Source organism: Sinocyclocheilus anshuiensis, unplaced genomic scaffold, assembly GCF_001515605.1.
Source record: "Sinocyclocheilus anshuiensis isolate Anshui unplaced genomic scaffold, SAMN03320099.WGS_v1.1 scaffold3203, whole genome shotgun sequence".
NCBI lineage: Eukaryota > Metazoa > Chordata > Actinopteri > Cypriniformes > Cyprinidae > Sinocyclocheilus > Sinocyclocheilus anshuiensis.
Window position 1 is genome coordinate 65,477 of NW_015544540.1, and position 22,318 is coordinate 87,794.

Below are 22,318 nucleotides of genomic sequence, written 5' to 3' on the forward strand. Positions count from 1 at the left end.
TTTTGTAAAATGCAATAAAATCAAGAATCTGTGATTTGTTCATTCTATTTAACTTTTATTTAATTGACAAAAGTAGAAAGAAAAGATTTCCAAAGTTTTCACCAACGTAAATTTATTTTGTAAATATGAACAAATTTTGATTTTGATGACTGCAACACACTCCAAAAATGTTGGGAAAGAGGCATGTTTAACACTGTCACATCAACCTTCCTTTTAATTACAATGTTTCATTGTTTGGGAATTGAGGATATTAATTGTTAAAAGCTTTGCAAGCAAAATTTTTTGTCCAGTCTCACTTGATACAAGATGTCAAAAGCTCAGCAGTCTGTGATCGTCGTTGTCTGATTCTCCTTTTCATGACTGGTCATACATTTTCAATTGGAGACAGATCTGGACTGTAGGCAGGCCAGTCTAACCCATTCACTCTGTGTCTATGAAACCACGCTGTTGTAGCACATGCAGAATGAGAGCTGGAGTTGTCTTGATCTAATAACCATGGACTTCCCATGAAAGACATCATCTTGATGGCAGTATATTATATATCTCTGTACAATCCCAATATATGCCTCCATGTCAACGGTACCTTCGCACATAAGCCAGTCACTCATGCTGTTTGCTCTGCTGCACCCCCATAACATGACAGACGTTTGCTTTTGCTTCTGTCGCTAATGAAAGTCTGGATGGTCCCTTTGGTCTTTGGACTGAGAACTCAAAATCCATTTTTCCCGGAAACAAGTTGAAATCTGGACTCATCTGAGGAAATGTGGACTCATCTGAGCACAGCACACATTTTCACTGTCTTTTTGACGATCTGAGATAAGCTTTGCCCCAGAGAACCCGGCGGCATCACTACATAGAATTGATGTATAGCTTTCTCCTAGAGTAATAGAGTTTCAAGTAGTGGTCGACCGATATATCGGCCGATATCTGGCATTTTTCAAATATCGGCATCGGCCAATACGTTTTTCTGTTTCTTTTATTTTGACGGCGCCGAGAACGGCTGCGGCAGCGCCTGAGTGAGCACACACCGCTCACATTCTCCCTCTTGTTTGCTGTTGTCATTCAGTTCTGTCTAATACGGATAGAAGTCTATCTAATAATCAGATAGAACTGTTAAACAAAGGAATTAAAATGTATACAAAAAAGTATTTACTTCCTTTTTAATTATATTTTTATTAAATATTTATTTATTTGTGAAAAATACTTTGTCTTCTAGAGTATAAGTATGATTATTTTACACGATTATTTTTTAATACATTTTCAAATTATTTCAAATTTCTTAAATTATATCGGCCACCCTGCTTTCCAAGATATCGGCATCGGTTGTCAAAAAACCCATATCGGTCGACCACTAGTTTTAAGTTGCATTTCTCGATGCAGCAGCAGACTGTGGTAAATGACAGGGGTTTTCTGAAGTACTCCTGAGCCCATGTGGCTATATTTAACACCACAGCATGACGGTTTCTTATGCAATGCCATCTGAGGGCTCAAAGGTCAAGCACATTCAACTGAGGTTTCCTGCCTTGCTCTACATGTACTGTGATTTCTCTGGATTCCCTGAATCTTTTCACAATATTATGTATGGTACTTGGTGAAAGACCTCAATTCTTTGCATTTCTGCATTGCGAAATGTGATTTTTGATTTGTTTGACACTTGAAATTTGGCACAAAGTGATGAGCAATGATCCAGCTTTGCCTGCAAAGACCGAGATGCTCCTTTTATACCCAAACATGATACCTTGACCTATTACCAATTCACCTGCTTACTGTTTCAAAACAGTTTAACATGGATATTCTATAACCTTTTCACTTTTATTTTGCCTCTGTCCCAGCTGTTTTGGAATGTGTTGCAGCCGTCAAAAACTAAATTTGTTTATATTTACAAAATACATTTACGTTGGTCAGTAAAAACTTTGGAAATCTTTTCTTTTTACTTTTGTCAATTAAATAAAACTTAGGGTTTCGTTATGCTTTCAGTTTTGTTTGCCGTCTGATGTTTCTCATATGCAACAGAAATGGCAGCGCTTATGAGCTGAACAACACGGTGGTCGCGCCAGTGCGACAGCTCACAAAATTTAGTTGCACAGGCAGAAAGTGCAGTCTGGAGCCCTGTTATTGCATTGAAAAGATCACGCTACGAAAATTAGAATAATTAGTGTATGAGTGTTCATTGAAGCAAAACACAGAAACAGCACATCAACATAACCCCTGTTTACGTGTAAAGATTTTAATCAATAGTAAAAATATTGTCAGGAGGAGCCTAGGTTCTGACGATTGTAATCCTGACCTTGATTTTGTCATTCTTCCTACTGCTGGACTAGAGAACACAAAGTGTAGGCGGGAATCAAGTAAAGGGGTCATATGATGCTGCTAAAAAGAACATTATTTTGTGTATTTGGTGTAATGAAATGTGTTTATGCGGTTTAAGGTTAAAAAAACACATTATTTTCCACATACTGTACATTATTGTTTCTCCTCTATGCCCCGCCTTCTGAAACACGTCGATTTTTACAAAGCTCATCGGTCTGAAAAAGCGAGGTGTGCTCTGATTGGCCAGCTATCCAGTGCGTTGTGATTGGCCGAATTCCTCAAGCGTGTGACGGAAATGTTACGTCCCTTACCATATTGTGATGCCTGCGGCAACCACATGTGACGACCCCGGGCTGGACTCCGCTTCGTCCACGGTGAAAGCCGATCCGGCGTTCGACAGCCCGAAGTTGATGTATTTCCTGAGCGACCAGCACAGATCAGCTCCAGGTATGACAAAGCGATATCGTCCTCTTTTGGAAGGCCAAACAAAGTAGTTTCGCTTTCACAACGAAGCACACAGCGTCTTCACGACATGGCGGCGGCAACAATACTACAGCGAGAATAAAAGTTACGCCTTCTGTCTTTGCGTGAACATTTGTGCGGCGTTATGCAAATCTTCCCACATAGTGATTATAAAGAATATCTATTTGGATTTGAGACTTTAGTCTTTGCAACTTTACAGATCTTCTTTATGCACCAAGAGCTTGTAACACTCCAAAGAGAAAGGAAAAATTGAAATCGCATCATATGACCCCTTTAAGTAGGTTTCCTCTCTAAGCTTCAGATATTGCATATTCAAGTTTACAAGTGAAATTAGACTATATTTACTCTTCTCTCTGAAGTTTGAAGAACTGTGGAGTAACAGAAGCAGGCTGTGATTTCCTGACTTCAGCTTTGAGTTCAAACCCTTCTCATCTGAGACTCTGGAGTGAAACATCTCTGTGCTGCTCTGGAGAAAGTTCACTGTGCATTGGAAACACTAAAGTAAGTAATAACAAACCTAATTAGTTATAATAAAATTTATCTAAATGTATGATTCACTGTCACGCAATAAAGTCAAGGAAGAACTGCCTTAAAGCTACTGTTGCAACCCTTTCATTTGTCACTATGAAACAACTTAAACAATTTTATACTGAACCAGGATATTCAGTGAGAAAAACTAAGGTTGAACTTGATTTTATCCATCAGGAATTCATTAAACGATAAAAGTCACTATATGGCAGGTTTTTATTCGATAATAAAAATGTGGTCTTGGTGTTGTCAATCGTAAGTAAGGCAAGTTGTTTCAACGGTAAAACAAGTTATTACATTTTTTATGAATTATGTGGAAAAAATTATTTGAAATGATACCATGAAAATGCAATCAAAATGTAAATAGAGTGACTTTTGAATTCATGTCGACTTTAAAGTAATAATTGACTCATAAAAGAAAATTATTTACTCACCCCCATGTCTTTATGATGCAAGTTTCTTTCTTCGGCGAATTGCAAAACGAGATTTCACTGAGGAGAAAGTCCATAACAAATAACAACTGGTGTTTATTTTAAACGCCACGCCAAAAAAAATTCATGAATGTACTTCATATGACTGCAATATATATTTCAAGTCTCCCGAAGCCATACGATAACTTTATGTGAGGAACAAAGTGAAATTTAAGTACTCATGGACTAATTATCGTCTTCTGTAGAATATAATATGCGATTGCGTCAGTTAAAAAATGGCGCCTTTGGATGGCGTGTGACGTCATCGACGCCCAACGTGTCACGTGACAAATCGCAACACGTTTAAAAACGTGAACTCTGTCGGGAATTTTATCTAAAAAAAAGAGCAGCTGACTTTCACTCAGTAATGACTCAAACCTTTGTTATGAGAAATTAAATGTTAAATGTGGATTATTTTATGAGGTCTGCATTTAAATCAAATCATGTGGATTATTTTTTATATATATAAAAAAAAGTTAATTTATCAGTAAATGACAGACTTTTTGGTGAACTTTTCCTTTAAAGTGATATTGTTTACTGTAATTTGTATAATTAATTTTTTGACTTGTTATGGACTGTCAACTTGCAAAATCAAAACCGAAGGCTTCGAATCTCTGGCTTCAGCTCTGAGGTCAAACTCTGGGCTGAGAGAGCTGGATTTGGGCAACAACAGACCTGGAGATCAGGGAGCAAAGCTGATGTCTGCTGTTCATCATCATCCAAACTGTAGATTGAAAACACTGAGGTAAGATATAGAAATATAGTTTTTGATAAAGTTGGAAACTAACCACTTTGGCTTCAGCTCTCAGCTCAAATACTTTCAGTCTGACAGATCTGGACCTGAGTATTAATGATCTAAAAGACTCAGTCAGGGTTCTCGGACTACAAAGTCCTCACTGAAACTAGAGAAGCTGAGGTAAAAATGTGAAACCAAATCAGATTTCTATAAAACAACATTTATACTATTATTTGTTAACTTTTCTACTTTATGAAAATCCACTCTGCTCTCTTCAGGTTGTCCAACTGTAACATAACACATGAAAGTGTGGCAGCACTGACTGAAGCGCTTAAATCAAATCCATCCCACCTGAAAGAACTTGGGCTGCGTTTCCCGATAACAGTGTCTCTTAGCCTGCAACGAAGACTCTAAAGGTACACCTTAACTAGGGGTATACCTTTCCTAGGTGTGTTCCCCGAACTATACCTTAGGATGTTGCTTAAAGGGATAGTTCACCCAGAAATGAAAATTCTGTCATTAATTACTCACCCTCATGTCGTTTCAAACCCGGAAAACCTTCGTTCGTCTTCGGAACACAAATTAAGATATTTTTGATGGAATCTGAGAGCTGTCTGACCCTGCATAGACGGCAACGCAACTGAAATGTTCCCAAGTCCAGAGACGTAGCAAGGAGATCTGTAAAATAATCCATGTGACATCAGTGGTTCAACCGTAATTATACGAAGCTACGCGAATACTTTTTGTGCGCAAAAGAAAAAAAAAGACGACTTTATTCAACAATCCTCCGCATCACCCTGGTGCCATTTTGGAGAATATCCGCTGGATGTAAACAGCGTATGCTGTTCTGTGTCAGCTGCGTCACACGGATACACTGTTTTCGTTCAGATCAAATCACAACAACGTAGGAAACAGATCCGGTGTGACGCAGCTGACACAGAACAGCATACGTTGTTTACGTACGACGGGGATACAGGGATACGAACGACGTAGCGTTAAGAAGGTTTCGGGAAACGCACAGTTGATCTCCTTGAGAATGATCTGGAAGAGTCAGACTTAAAAGTACTCTCCATACCGGACAAATCATCACAAAATTGAAGTACCACCGCTAAAACAAATGTTTTAAGTAACCCTTTAAAAGAAAAGAAAAAGAGGGACAACTCATAAAATACATTAATATTAATGTCATTGCAAGCTGTACATACAGTATATGAAGAGTAACATCATGAACTTATGGAAAGGATTTCACGCTTGGTTTGCACTAATGTAGAGATATGTGGATGTTGGATAAGGTAGATAATATAGAACGACAACCGCAAACAATTTCTTCGAAATTTTATTTTATGAACTAGATACAAAAGATCATAAATAAAGCTCATAAGTTAGGTGCACCTAAAGGTGGAAATACAGAAACTGTGAAATTAAAAGACTCCTCAACCTGTTACCGAATCTTCTTAAATGTACTGCTGTTTTACAATGTTACATTTACTGCCAACATGAATATTATGCTCGCTGTATAATTAAATACATTCCGTTAACACATAGAAAGAAAAAAGGAAGAAGGGAACTCAGAAGCTGTACACAGAAACGTCTGCTGGTATTATGTACATCATGAAGAAAAACAATTAAAAACTATGTACATACAAAATCCTAGATTATGTACAGTGAAAAAAAGTTTCAAAAAATATATCTATGACTATGAAATTCTCACAATGATCCAGTTCAGCAGTTTCAAACATTTGATCAAATTATACACAGATTTAGCTGTTTGCGTATGATTTATTTAGACGTGGAAATAAATGAAACTGAAAGGAGAGAAAGAAACAAGATTTACAAAGAATCAGTCTTTTACTTTGCTACTTAAAAATGCAAAGATTGGATACAAGGAACATGAGTAACTTAAGACTAAATCTTATCTGGATCTATCTCCTCGTTCCCTTTATTTTATATTATTATTTTTTTTCAACAAATAAAGCAATATCATTTTCCATTCAGCAATGCCTCTGAAACTCCCATCTGGCCTTCATAAAACAAACACACACCGTCCAAAAGGTCTGTTAGTTTCGTTTGCAAAGGCTCAAAATCATCTCCCGAGGCAAAAGATCTGTTTGAATATAATGCTCAAATCTCATCCACAGGGAACAATTCCTTCCGGCTGATGATGAGTGGCCATCCTGAAAAGATCCTGAGGTGAAAAGCGTCGTAGTCTGTTTGCACTTAGTTGAAACAGTTCTTTCCACTTACAGAAGGAGGACGCTTCTCAAACTTTCTCCTGTCAAAAAACACTGCCTCGCCACCTAGAACAACAGGGCCAGAAACATCTCATCCAGAGAGACGCATTAAGTCATTTTAATTGTCGGCAAAATGCCAGTTTAAAATCCTTAGACTTGAAGAAAATTCCTTATAGAAGCACAAAGCGGCCCAGAAAAGTGCACTTTAGCTCATTCATTCTGATCTTCATACCGTTCACATTAATTAAAGTGCAAGAGTGATGTGAAATATTCCGTCCTTCGTGATCCATGTTAACCAATGATGCATTGTTGTTTTTTCCTCGTCAGATCAGACAGGAACCTTTGTGTCTTGTCTGTGATGCATTCCAGACAATAACTCCTGCACGCTGCTCAGGATCTTCCTCTGATGTGCACTGCATGAGATTCCCATCTTGGCCAGATCCCTTTAAAAGAGGGAGTTTTGGTAAGCTAAAGTCATCTTCAAGCTCATCAGGATGTGTAATTGAGTGTGTAATGTGTTAAAGTAATGCTCACTCGTGACTCATGGGTAAGACGCTCTGTAAGCTGCAGAATCCTGCTGTGCTGAAGTTTTCTCTGTATTGCTCAAGTCCAATGATTTTCAGCCATTCGTCCACAGAACCCAAAGAGGGGGCGGAGCCTTCAGAGGGGGCATGGCGAAGTGTGGAGGGGTGGGGCCTGAGGATGACAACATCAGAGAATACATTTTAATCCTGAGAAAATGAACGTGTCAGAATTGTATGTGTACTATGTGTGTGTGTGTGTGTGCCAAAAAGCATATTTTAGGTTAAGCCTGAAACACGCAACAGTTGAAAAGTTTGGGGTCTGTATGATATTTCATGTTTTTGAACATGGTCACCAAGGCTGCATTTATTTAATTATTAAAAATGTGAAATTGTATTACAATTTAAAATAACTTGTTTCCATGTAATATATTTTAAAATGTAATTTATTTCTGTGATCAAAGCTGAATTTTCAGCATCATTACTCCAGTCTTCAGTGTCACATGATCCTTCAGAAATCATTCTGATATGCTGATTTGCTGCTCAGAAACATTTCTTATTATTTTAATGCTGTTAAAATAACAGTTGTGCTGCTTAGTGTTTTTTGTGGAAACCATGATACATTTTTACATTTTTAATGAATTTTAATTAATTAAAGAACAGCATTTATTTGAAATGCAAATCTGTTCTAATATTATAAATGTCTTTACTGTCACAATTGATCAATTTAATGCATCCTTGCTGAATAAAATTAATTATTAAGAAGTAATTTCTTAAAAAAAAATCAACTAAAATGCATTCTGGAAAAAGCTGGAACACAATGGCAGATGAAATAAGCATTTTGAAATTTTGCAAACTTTAGGGTTACAGATTACAGCAGTTATAAGTTATAAGCTGCACTTTTGCAGAACCGATCCCGATCCGATACCAAAAATTCTGAGCATCGGCCAATACCGATATCAATCCGATACCAGCGCAGTTTTTTTTAATCAGTGTAGAATTTCTATACCTCGTGTGTTGAACTGATCATCACTCTTTTGTGTGTTACACACAATCTACTAAATATAGACAACTTTCTTATAAAGAGAAAAATAACAAACAGAAAAAATATATATAATCATAATCTGACAAAAATACTATTATAAACTAGGTTAGTGGATAATTCAGTAGCAAAAGTTACTCTAGAAAAATCATGAGTGCACACTAATTTTATGAAATCGAAACTTTTAGTGAAAAAAAAAACATTTAGTGGGGAACAAATAAAAGTGAATAAGTGTTGGACTAAATCTGGTAAAATGTTACACATTGCTCTTTGTATGGTTGTAAAATACATTAATGAAAAAAGTCATATATTTATATATAAATATATAGGGCCTACTATAAAATAAAAAAAAGAGACATTGATGCATAGTGTATTAAATCTGTGCGATAGTTTATTGAGCATTTTCTTTTAACAGTTTTAAAACTCAATTTCGTGAAGAACAATTCATAGTGCTCTCTACTCCAGTGTTGTGATCTAACACGGTAGAAATGAACACGATTTACAAACAAAACAAAACTCCACCAAGATAAAGTCCTTTTATGCAAAACAATTTATCTTTATTTACAGATCAAGTATAATATTAGGAACACTGAATCATCTTGAAGAGAGTTTCATCGTTTTGACTGTCATAACCGAACGCGACACGCAGTTTGAACGCTGCATGTAGGATGACAGACAGCCGCAGCGGAGAGAAGAGTTTACGTGAACTTGACTTGAATATTCATCAGTACCTCACATTAAACAGAACGGAACGGCTTCAGAACACTTGGAATATAGTGCACGAAAACTTTATGGTGCTTTATGATGTTTGTGTGGCTTTCGTGGGGCTTAACAATAACACAGAATAGTATACGCAGAATATAGGATTTGGATTGGTCTCGTCTGACCGATATCCCGATCCGGCAGAAAATGCCATACCGATACATATAAGAGCGATACCGATACTGAATATCGGATCGGCGCACCCCTAGTTCACAAGGGAACAAACTTTTTTAAATTAGCATTGACAAATGCCAAACACATATTTTAGGACTTGTACCAAAATATACCCAAAATAGCAATAAAAATGTGAATGGAAATCTCCATGTGAGTATCTGCAAGTGTGCATGTTCACCTGCTGGCGTCTCCCGCCGTCCTCTTGAGCGTGGCAGGATTGCGTATGAGTTTGTCCAGCATGTTGACGATCTGGCTGAATTTGGGTCTGTCCGCTCGTTCCCTCATCCAGCACTCCAGCATGAGCTGATGCAGAGCCAGCGGACACTCCATGGGCGGCGGCAACCGGTAGCCTTCCTCTATTGCCTTTATCACCTAGGAAACAGGGGAGAGGAAATGAACGGCTGATCTTGCTGAACTACGGCATTCAGTCCGCTTGTATAACTTGGCATGGCACACAATAGCACGATAAAGCTGAGTATTAAAACTTTGCATGCACTTCTAGAAAGTGTACCATGGGAACGCCAGCGCTGAAGGCATGACAAGCACATGTAATTAATTAGATTTGTGGTACAGTGCCACTTACATCCTGGTTGCTCATGTCCCAGTATGGTCGTTCACCATATGACATCACTTCCCACATGACGATGCCGTAACTCCACACATCACTGGCTGAGGTGAACTTCCTGTATGTGATGGCTTCTGGAGCCGTCCAACGGATTGGAATCTTCCCTCCCTGTGATTGACAGGTTCATGTTATTGACAATAATAACATCTAATTCTAAACAGCATTATAGAACAGAACTAATCTGAATAAGTGACATTCCTAGAAGTCTGATATTCCATATGACAGTATCGGAACCAGTGTTAGTATTGTGAAATTCTGATAATAATTCTTTGATATTGTGTGTGTTTATTTTATATATATATATTTAAATTTGTATAATTATTAAATAAATGTTAACTGAAATAAAATTTAAAAATTCTAATTTTTAATTGTTCAAGTACTAAGTACTACTAAAATTACTAAACCTGAAAATACACTAAAAGCTGAATTTTTTTTTAAATAGACTAAACTAATAAAAACAACAAACACATCTAAAATGAAAACAAGAGAAATAAACTAAAAACAAATAAAAAATATTAATAAATGCTATGATACTATATTAATGATACAAAAACAACACTGAAAACATCACTTTTGGCTAAGAAGCTTGTGTCGTTCCTACATTTATAAACAAAATAACGCCATTATATGCCAAAAAGTTACTTGATTGTATATTTGATAATATGAATGTAAAATTGTGTATGGATAAATGTAAAAACATAAACACACTCTTACCCTGGTAGTATACGCTCCTTCTGGCTCGTCTTCAAGCACTCTGGACATCCCAAAATCAGACACTTTACACACCAGGTTGCTGTTCACTAGGATGTTCCGTGCTGCCAGATCTCTGTGAATGTAACTCATGTCAGATAGATATTTCATTCCGGATGCGATTCCTCTCAGGATGCCCACCAGCTGAATAACTGTGAAGCGGCCGTCATTCTTCTGAAAGAGAAAGAACACATCAGACCTGAAAAACCACACCCTGACAAGAATCAAAGCTGATCTAGTCGTGATTGTTCTCGGATGGAGAAAAACCTAGCTTTACACTGTGTCCTTTACCAAGAACATGTCATGCATCAGTTTTTTTCACAATGAAAATTAATTGCTGTGGTAAGTGACAAAATCAAAACTAGATCAGATGCTTGTCCAGAGGAACAGATTTTTATTAGTTAGCATGGGTCAGTTAAACATGTAAATACACTGTTCTGCAGCCAAAAAGCATTATTTTACATTGATGGCTATTCAAAAGTAGTAGTGAATTTTAATGTATTGTAACTAGGACTTTAAAGAGTTGAAACACATTCGGTAAATTTACAGAAACTCCAGAATTTCTGGAAACTTTCAGAAACTTTTAGAAAGTTTCTGTAAATTTACTGGACATTTTCCGGCCCTTTACAACCGTAATTGTAACTAAATTCAAAATAGCTTTATTGGCATGATTAAAAATATGATTATTTTTACGTGACTTAAAAATGTAACAAATTATAACATTTGTTTTATATACAGATATGCATTTAGAATACTTACTACATGTGTGTGTGTGTGTGTGTGTGTGTGTGTACTTGTTTATGCTACAGTGTGGGGCCCAAATGTCCCCACAAGGATAGTAAAAAAAAGCATGGGTCAGTTAAACATGTAAATACACTGTTCTGCAGCCAAAAAGCATTATTTTACATTGATGGCTATTCAAAAGTAGTAGTGAATTTTAATGTATTGTAACTAGGACTTTAAAGAGTTGAAACACATTCGGTAAATTTACAGAAACTCCAGAATTTCTGGAAACTTTCAGAAACTTTTAGAAAGTTTCTGTAAATTTACTGGACATTTTCCGGCCCTTTACAACCTTAATTGTAACTAAATTCAAAATAGCTTTATTGGCATGATTAAAAATATGATTATTTTTACATGACTTAAAAATGTAACAAATTATAACATTTGTTTTATATACAGATATGCATTTAGAATACTTACTACATGTGTGTGTGTGTGTGTGTGTGTGTACTTGTTTATGCTACATTGTGGGGACCAAATGTCCCCACAAGGATAGTAAAAAAAGTAGGTTTAGGGTTAGGGTTGGGTTAGGGGATAGAAAATACTGTTTGGTCAGTATAAATGTAATAGAATTCTATGGAAAGACCCGCAATTCACAGAAACAAACGTGTGTGTGTGTGTGTGTGTTTTTGTGACATATGAGGACACAAATTTGTATAATGACATGGGTATGATAAGGGGATAGAAAATACAGTTTGTACAGTAGAAAAACCATTACGCCTATAGAATGTCCCCACAATTCACAAAAACGTGTGTGTGTGTGTGTGAGAATGAAATTCACTACTACTTTGAAAATATCTGTCAGTGGATTTTTGTTTATACGGATGTTTTACTATCTGAAATTCACAAATGAATGTAGAATTTAAAATACAGATTTTATTTCAGTGTAGAAAGACATTGTAGAGACACTCAAACACAATCTTACTCTGAGAAACATGTCCAGTGAGCTGTTCTCCATGTACTCCGTAATAATCATAACTGGTTTGCCTGCAATCACAAATAGAGACAAAAAGAGAACAATTAAATTTCTGTAAGTTCCTGTGCGAAAATACAACAAATCTAGTCTGACCGACAATGGAGTTTTGAATTATAGCACTTCTTATGTTACACCCTCCTTAGGACAAATCACTTTGAATATAGCTGTCTATTAATTTAATACATGTAAATCTAATTAACAAGCAGTGAATCTTTCCCACTGACAGTATTTGAATGCCAGAGATGCACAGGGCATATGCGACACCGTTTATTGAAACTTCTTGTGTATTGCACAAAAGTCAATGTCAACCAGATGTAAACACTGAGCACAGAACATGAATATTAGTTATTCAAAGAGAATCAACACACACAGTCACATGCCGGCTGATTGACACTTAGCCAATACTCCTTTCCTTTAGAGGAAGTGCGGTAAATAAAGCTCGACCAGACACATTGTCGGCCATCTTTGTTGGGCTGGCCTTTCTGATGACCTTGAGGCGAGTTTGACTGACAGCTCCTCCAGAGGGCCTGAGGAGCAGGTGACCTCTGACCCTGCCCCCTCACTGTCGAGTTTCCCAGCCCCGCCCCTCTCCGCCCACCCTATTACAATGCTAATGAACCGTTTACTGACTTGGCGTGTATGGCTGTGGCGACATGTATGTGTACGTTTGACAATGAACTCTGCGAGACAAGGGTTATAATCTCCATCAAAACATAACACAATACACTATTTAAAATAAAAAAAACAGTAAAAAAAATTTTTTTTTCTTGCATTTATAATACAACTACCACAAGTCATAAAAAGTCAAATAATCACAAAGAAATGCTGTTGAATCAATGATGAGAGACACCGAGAGGCCCCGGTATCCCACACCACCTTATTTACATATTTAGATTCACTTCATACTCATTTACATTATGCAAATGAAGCATTCAACTCCATTAGCTCTGCTTTAACACAAAGCAGGAGACTTATGATGGCTTTATAGTTTCATGGGGACATTTATGAGCTAAAATTAAATTAAACATTGACAGTGCTGGCTGATATCCAACTGTTAGAAATGTCTCCCACCATTTGAATATCCTAAGGAATTATAAATCAATGTTTTGATGTCACCTGCTGCTCAAAACTTACTTTTAGCATATACAGCATACTTTATTTTAATAACATGCATATAAACAGAGTGACCCACTCCATCTGGAGACCACAAGGTTGTGTGTGTGTGTGTGTGTGTGTGTGCATCACATGGCAGTTTTTGTCAAGACACGCTCAGCAAGCAAACACACAGATAAGCTGGACATGCATACATAAACACACAACCATTAGCACATCAAAAGAAAAACACATTCTATCAGCAGCCTGTTTCTTTGTAAGGGGTTTCACAGGATTTGTGCTTACTTAATATCCCAACTTCTGACCATAGCATTCTGCTGTCTAATTCACAGAAGCATAAACAAGATTTTATTAGCATGAAATTAAGGATTTTGACTCATTGGGGCATTTTATTTGTGTAATAGTTAATTTTTTAGAATTTCTGTGAATTTTTTGAGCTCTGTCCCTGAATTCCACTATGTTTCCAAGTAGGAATTCTGATATGACGTACTCAAAACTAATATTTAAGCCTAAACTAAAAATGACTGAAGAAGACAAAGAAAAGCTCTTGATGTCTTTTAATAATGCATCATATTTTCTGAATGAAATTCAATATTTGTTTCTTACTAATTTTGGGTGCTGATTCCAAAAAAGCCGTTTTGCTTGAGCACGTCACACTTTCTCACAAAATATGTATTTTGTAATTTTGTAGCATTTTTGCTTTTGACAAGAATTTCTAATATGAAGAAATCTTGTATTAACCCTTAATCAGCAGAAAAACTGCTGACATGATTCCCATCTTCCTCTGAGCCAGATTACTTGATTATTTGTTCAGCCCATTTTCAAATGTATGAATGATCCTGAAGACATGATTTTACGATACTGATTTGATCCTGATTTCTACTTTTCCACTCCTTTGCAGAATGCAAGTTAAATGATACATTTTGAATATTTCATATCTGTAATTAAAACCAAAACCTTTGACATTTGACTGCTTTTATTGTTTTGATAAGTGCATTAAAGCTGATACATATATAAGGAGTTCATTTGCAAAAACAGATAAAACGTTTTTAAAAATGTGTTTTTTTTTGTCCTGCATTCCAATTAATATCAATCAAACTGCAGTTGGGTTGTTTTGATTAAATAATAATAACTAAAAAAAAATACAGCTAACACAAAACACAATAAAAACATGATAACACAATAAAAAACATGATTTAAGAAAAAGATAATTTAAGAGTTATCTGTTTATATATATATATATATATATGATTGCAGGACACAAATAAAAATGTATGTCAGCTTTGACTTACATTTGGTGACCACGCCTTCCAGGTGAATGATATTAGGATGGTCAAACTGGCCAATCACGCTGGCCTCACTCAGGAAGTCCAGCCTCTGCTGCTCAGTAAACCCCGCCTTCAGCGTCTTGATGGCCACACAGATCTCTCGCTTTCCAGGAAGCTTCAGACGGCCGCTGTACACCTCGCCAAACTCACCTACAGAGACAGGAAGTGACTTTCACATGCATCCATCGTCAATAAATGACATTCTGAAGACATAAAAAGGCTGTTAACGTACCGATGCCGATCACCTTCTCGATCTTGATACAGGAGGTATTGATCTCCTTAGCGAACTCCCTGATGGCCTGGTTGGGGTCTTCGTAGGTGAAAGGGTCCACATATATTCTCACCCCTGCCAGCACATTAACAGAAGGTTCGAGAATGGAAAATTTTCATTTTTTGTTCCAGCTGAGGAGTAATGAAAGGTGTTTTCTTACCTGGCTGCAGGTTTTTCTCCTCTGCCTGTTTAGTTTTGCTGTATTTGCTCCTCCTGATATTAAAACATTCACAAATTTTCAGCATTTATACTTTTATTTATCTATCACAGTAGTATTTTACAATTGTTTATACACTATAATAGTACTTTTCAATACTTCAATACTTTTGACTGCTTTTGTTATTTTGATAAGTGCATTAAAGCTGACACATAGAAGTTAAATTCTTCATTCTTATTTTGTTAAAAAAAACTGTGCATGATGAAAAGCATTTATTGATATTTGTGATCTCAGCATCATGAAATGCCTTTTATGCAAATCAGCAGAATTTTTTTCAAGATGCAGAGCAGTGTAATACATACATATATGAACAATTTATTATAAATATAATAAAACATTTATTTTTAAAATAATTTTTTTTTTAAATAAAATATGTCATTTCACATTTTACACATACACACAAGCATCATTTTTTTACTATAATCATATTATATTTGAATTGTTCAGAACTTTATAGTTAAAGTTCTATTAATTTTGTTATGTGCTTTAGCCTTTTTTTTTATTAGTTTTTGTTTTTAAATATTTCTATTTAGCTTTATTTTTATTGCAGTTGTATTCATTTTAGTGCTTCAACTTTTTTCATCTAAAATGTATTATTTCATTTTATTGCAGCTTTATTTCAGAAAACTATTTTTATTTGTAGTTTTAGTTTCCGTTAACAATATCAACACTGGTCTGTCATCATGGAAAAAATACTGGATGTTCTGTCACCTTTTGGTGATGATGAAGGTAATGATGAGGATGAGGAGGAGAACAACAACACATCCGGCCACCAACAGCAGCAGCACAGCAGAGCTCATGACTCCTCCAACAACAGGAGCTGCGACTGAGAGAGAAAATTACATTTATTCTCTTATTCATGCAGCGTATTTTTAGAGCATATTGTGCGTCCCAATTCGCGTACTTATGCACTATTCTATGCTGTTTTGTAGTATAAATAGTGTGAGTAGTTCGCTCACACTGAAAATTCTAAAAGAAAAGGTGCACTTTAAAAACCCGGATGATGCATTTAAATAATCGAAAAAACAGTGTGGAATGTTGGACACTTCATGCACTCATGGTTTAATTACATAGCGGAGGGGGAGGAGCTCCCACACTCACCGGTGTTGGTGCTGAACTCAAATGGGGCGCTGAACTCCCCGTATCCTGCGGCGGTGCGAGCGCGCACGTGAAACATGTAGGAGGTCAGCGGAGTCAGGTCTTTAATATCAGCGCTACGAGACGTCGTCTTTACAATGTGATAACTCCTCTCATTCTGATCCTGAGATTCATAAAGAGAGAGAGACAGAGAACGGAAGACAAGAGGAAGGTAAGAAGACAAAGGGCACATTAGGGGGTTATTTTAACTCTAATAAAAACCTCACTTCCTGTTTATCCAGACAGCGAATGTCCACAAGGATTGCTGTAGTGTGTACATTCAGTGTGTTTGAACAATAGCTTCTTAAAGGAACAGTGCACCCAAAATTTTATGCCTTTCAAATATGACAAATAAAAGCAAGAACATTCACCTTCTCATAGTATTTAACCTCATACTCCAGTATGACGCCGTTGGGTTTGTCGGGTTCATCCCAGAACAGAGAGAGCGTGTCGCGTGTGATGTCCTTACTCTGAACCATCATGACTGTGGAGGGAGCTGAGGACAGACAGAAAGAGTTAATATATTTATAAAATGCTTATGCTTACTAAATTGTACTTTTGTCAGGTTTTCCTGACACATCTGTCTTTCTTTTATCACATCACAGACAAACAGAGAGGGAAGGGATAAACCCGGAGGACAAGGAGAGCTTTTTCTTCTTCTAAACTGTGGATTTGGAGTTAAGACCGCTATTGTCCGTTTGTTTTTTTTCCCCCAAAGCTGTTTTTGTTGAGGGTGAGAAAGTCAAACAGACTCCGAATCAAACACAACAGAGATGTGCGTCGTCTTCTCCGCTTTTCCAAAGACACATTGCACGAAAACACAATAAAACACAAGTCGAAAACACAATAAACAAAAAGAGAAAAACAGCACAAGAAAGTGAAAACGGATCTGGAAGATGGCAAAGATCTTTATGTATTAGCTTCCTCTACCAAACAGAACAACTCTACATATCAAAACTACAGAAAGCTCAGCATATTTCCACAGAATTCAAACACTGTTTTTGGCAAAGTCCTACACATTGTCTTGTGTATTTTGGCTAATTAGCGGTGTTTGCCAAGTCAAGCATCACTATTACAATTGCTCATACTTGACATTGAACAAACGTCAAATTCTAAGGCCACGATGTTTCAGACAACGTAGAGTTTTGGCATCATTTTCACATGTAAATGGTGTTATAGGTGACTGAAAGCTGAAAATTTGAAGTGTTAAACAAACAAACAAAAAATATTGTGCACAGAAACCACATAGCAACACCCTAAAAACCACATGGCAACACCCTGACAACCACCAACAACACGCTGACATCATAGCGGTGAGTTTTAAATGGTCACTCATATTTTCTTCAAAAAATTTAAACAAACTTGCATGAGGATGCTGTCAGCTAGCAAAAAAGTTAACTATTAGTTCTGTTTAACATATTTTACCATATCTAGTAGGGCTGCACGAGTTAGAGAAAAAAAATCTAATAAAAAAAACTGATTATAATTTAAAATGTTACAAAGTTTGTTTGTAAGGTTGCAAAATTTGGCCAAATACTTTGTGATTATATATCAATATGACTATAAAATATTAATATTAAGAAGAAGAACTAAAATATTAAACAATAACAAGAATTGTTACTATTATTTCACTGTAAAATTAAAAATATATATTTTAATTAAGTATTGAAGAAAAATAATAATATAATATAATACAATTAATTTTATTTTAAAATTAAAGTAAAAATTACAATACTAATATTTATGGCTGTTTTCATTTCTTCATTTTCAAACATTAAACTATTGAGCTTTTATTTTGACACAAAACTGCAGGGAACCCATAAAGCATCTCTTTTGTTGACAACAGGCACTTTATTAAAAAAAAATTTTTTTTTTTAAAGAATAACTTTTAACACCCTGTTATAATACTAATATTTATGGCTGTCTTCATTTCTTAATTTACAAACATTAAATTATTGAGCTTTTATTTTGAAAGAAAACCGCATGGAACCCTTAAAGCTTCTCTTTTGATGTCAACAGCAGCCGGTTTAAGTGATTCTCATTACAAGTTTGGGAAGACGGTTGGACATGTTGCATTTACGAATGCACGTTATAAGAGACCCAAACTAAAAGCAGATGTGAAGCAGAGCAGCTACTGTGAATTGAGCCACTTTGAGATGCTGAAAACCCTGGATCATGAGCTGCTCGTGTGTAAATGAACACTGTGCTGTGCTTCACTTTGAAACATGCAGCGCATATATTTAATTAAATCGCCACCTTTGCAATAAGCCATTTTGCAATTTCAGGTTTTATTTAGATTAACTGTGAAGCAATTATATATATAGGTCAATTCTTCCCCCCAATCAGCACAGAAAACGTTTATTGCTGGCCTATCTACAAGCGTCCCAAATTCAAATGCTTAAGCTAGAGTTTCATCTCTGTGCATTAGCGAGTGTGTGTGATTCTGTTAAACAATTCGATCCCCCGCCAGCTGTAGCAGCAGCTCGACAGCGGCCATCTCCCATCTCACAGATCAGTCTTCCTCTGCCAGGCCCAACAGACTAAACGTGATTTGGGGTTGTCCCTCGGGGGGATGCTGAGACGACCCCCTCCAGCCAAAAACACAGGGGTCACCGGCCCCCCTTCACCCACCTAACACACTCATCTCTAACACACATCCATCATGCCGTCTGCTCTGACAGATATGCGCTGTAATGGAGTTGCGGGTGTGTGCGTGTCTGGCTGAGATAACTTAAAGGAAAGATGAGAATCTGCACTCGTTCATCTTAAACACTCAGGCACGTTGAGATTTTGTAAAACTGATTTAGGAACGTCATGTTATATGGTTCATTTAACACCTTTAGTGCATGCTGGGATATGCTGCACTTCACATGTGGCGTAAAGTTTTGTGGCATCCCTGTGAACTGTGACTGCATATGTGAAAAATGATAATAAATATTTAAATATTCAAAATCCATAAAACTGATAGTTATGACTAATGGCTACTACAAATTCAGCTTTGCCATCACTGGAATAAAGGACATTTTAAAATATATTAAAGCAGAAAACATTTAATTTAAATTTTAATAATATTTCACATCATCATTTTTTTTTTACTGTATTTTTGATCAAATAAATGCAGCTTTGCTGAGCATAAAAAAAAATCTTACAGGTCCCAAACTTTTGAGCGTTAATGTATGCAGTTCTTCACTAAAAATGTTCAGTGAAATTTAACTCAGCTTTCTAAAATAATGTGGTTAATTGCAGTTCTTTCATGATTTAACAGGAGGGGGCAATTAATTTTTCACATAGGGCCACGTAGGTTTGGACAGCTTTTTTCCCTTAATAAATGAAATCATCATTTAAAAACTGCATTTTGTATTTACTTGCATTATCTTTGTGTAATATTTAAATTTGTTTGATGATCTGAAACATTAAAGTGTGACAAACATGCAAAAAAATAAGAAATCAGGAAGGGGGCCAACACTTTTTCACACCACTGTATTTGATCTATTAAATAATAATTTATATTGATTAGACTTAAAAATAGGTGTTTTTGATAGCAAAGGTTAATTTAAAATAAATGCAAAAATGTAATTTAGCATTTTAATTGAATTTTAATTTAGCATTTTTATTTGCATATCCTTTTCCTGCATCAGTTACAAAACCATAATCATCTATTATACAAAGGAATTGTTTGCTTTTATTATTAGAGGCGTATGCATGATTTTAAAGATAAACATTGGTGCCATATTTCTGTTCCTAACGATTACTAAAAAGCAACGGCGTGTTACAGTAATTTTTACCATGGTTCAGGAGGTTTTATGTTCTCCACAAGCACTTCTCTTTACTTCTGAAACTTTTAAGATGCCTTTATCTGAATTTCAATTTAACTTTGACAGCATGCATATATTGTGTTTTGTCTTATGAGTACTAAACATTGTGTCAGCAGCATCTACATTAAGACGTATATGTTAATGATTCTAAATATACACTCACGACCGCCCAGCGCACGACTAAGAAGGACACATGTATTCAGGTTCTCTGTTCTATAGCCAAAGGCACGTCAATGCATGGTAAAACCCCACCCTCCACCCTAAACTCCACACTCCGATCCCTCAGGCTGATTTACAGGCTTGGCTTGTCACAGAAAGTTCCGGATCTCCAGCTAACGCTCCATTCCGACAGAAACCCAAGACACCATCAAGAGCACAGACCGTGTATCACACGTCCGCAATTACACACACACACGGCCATGAATCAAAATAGTGTTCTGACGCTCTACATGTGTGTGACTGTGTTTGTAATGGAGCAGAAAGGTCATACAGAAGTTCTCCATAGGTGATTATGTCAGTGAAATTGAACCTCGTGAAATGTTTTCATTGAGGATTAGGTGAGAAATATAGTACGCTACCAGTCAAAAGTTCAGAATAATTAAGACTTTTTTATGATTTTGAAGTCTCTTATGCTCACCAATGCTGCATTTATTTGATCAAAAATACAGTAAACAGTAATATTGTGAAATATTATCACAATTTAAATAAATGTTTTCTAATTGAATTTTAAAATATAAGTTATTACTGTGATCAAATCTGAATTTTCAGCATCATTGCTTACTCCAGTCTTCAGCGTCACATGATCCTTCAGAAATCAATCTAATATGCTGATTTGCTGCTCAATTAAGACCAGTTATTACAGGTGCTCAATTATCAATAATGGTTCTTATTATTATCAATGTTAAAAACATTTTTGCTGCTTAATATTTTTTCAGGATTCTCTGAACTTTCATAAGAACCTCATTTATTGGAAATAAAAATTGTATAAACATTATAAATGTCTTTACTGTCACTTGTGCTCAATTTATTGCATTGCTGAATAAAAGTATTAATCTCTTTTTTAAATATTTTAAATCTCGATTTCCTGTTGTTAATGATAATAATTAATAATAAGAAATGTTTCTTAAGCAGCAAATCAGCATAATAGAATGATTTCTGAAGGATCATGTGACACTGAAGACTGGAGTAATGATGCTGAAAATTCAGCTTTGATCACAGAAATAAATTACATTTTAAAATACATATTGCAATAGAACAGTTATATTAAATTGTATTAATATTTCACAATATTACAGTTTTTACTGTATTTTTTTTACCAAATAAATGCAGCCCTGGTGAGCATATGAGACTTCTTTCACAAACATTTAAAAAATGTTAATTATTAACTTTTGACTGGTAGCATGCTATATTTCTCATCTAATCCTCAGTGAAAACATTTAGTGAGGATCAGTTTCACTTGCCTTATTATATGCAAACACGATGCTTGATTAAATTTGAGCATTTTTAGACACACACACACACACACACACACTCTCACCGGCCTGGTTGGTGGTGAGCGTGACGGACACGGCCTGCTCCAGACTGGGGCTGTGTTTGGACACCCCGTTGACGGCCCAGATCTGGAAGGTGTAGTTGGTGTGCGCCTGCAGCTGGTGAACGGACACCCGCGTGGAGCGCAGACTCAGCCGCTGCGGAGAGTATCGCACGTCGTCTCCACACGGCATGCATCTCTGCGTGTCTCGCACACACTGCTTACACACAACGTTGTAGGTGAGATCCTGACGGCCTCCGGAGGAGAGAGGCGCACTCCATTCCAGCAGCACCGACGTCTCGTTGACATTAGATATCAGATTATGAGGAGCGGATGGAGGACCTGCGATAAACACAGAGAGAAAGAGAGCAAGAACTTTAAGTGCATAACCTTTACATAAAAACAGCCTGCTAATTCTTAACGGAAAATGTGATTATATTTAAATAACAATGTTGCAATGAGGGGAAATTGAATTAAACTTTATGTTAATATTAATTATTTTTATATTATTATTA

The 22,318-nt window shown here is 36.2% G+C and overlaps 1 protein-coding gene and 1 pseudogene across 1 annotated transcript; one reads left to right on the forward strand and one right to left on the reverse strand.

The window, feature by feature from the left end:
* The window catches only part of LOC107698198 (NACHT, LRR and PYD domains-containing protein 3-like), a 29,635-nt pseudogene extending 24,694 nt beyond the window's left edge, over window positions 1-4,941 (forward strand).
* A 929-nt stretch (window positions 4,942-5,870) lies between these two features.
* On the reverse strand, window positions 5,871-22,145 carry LOC107698199 (ephrin type-A receptor 4-like; the record flags this gene model as incomplete). Its single annotated transcript, XM_016499162.1, has 13 exons — window positions 5,871-7,201; window positions 7,293-7,454; window positions 9,436-9,629; window positions 9,841-9,990; window positions 10,597-10,806; window positions 12,341-12,402; window positions 14,797-14,982; window positions 15,065-15,178; window positions 15,264-15,316; window positions 16,032-16,146; window positions 16,422-16,581; window positions 16,829-16,953; window positions 21,810-22,145. Coding segments are annotated over 13 exons (1,982 nt in total), but the record flags the coding sequence as incomplete, so codon positions are not given.
* Window positions 22,146-22,318: the final 173 nt, after the last annotated feature.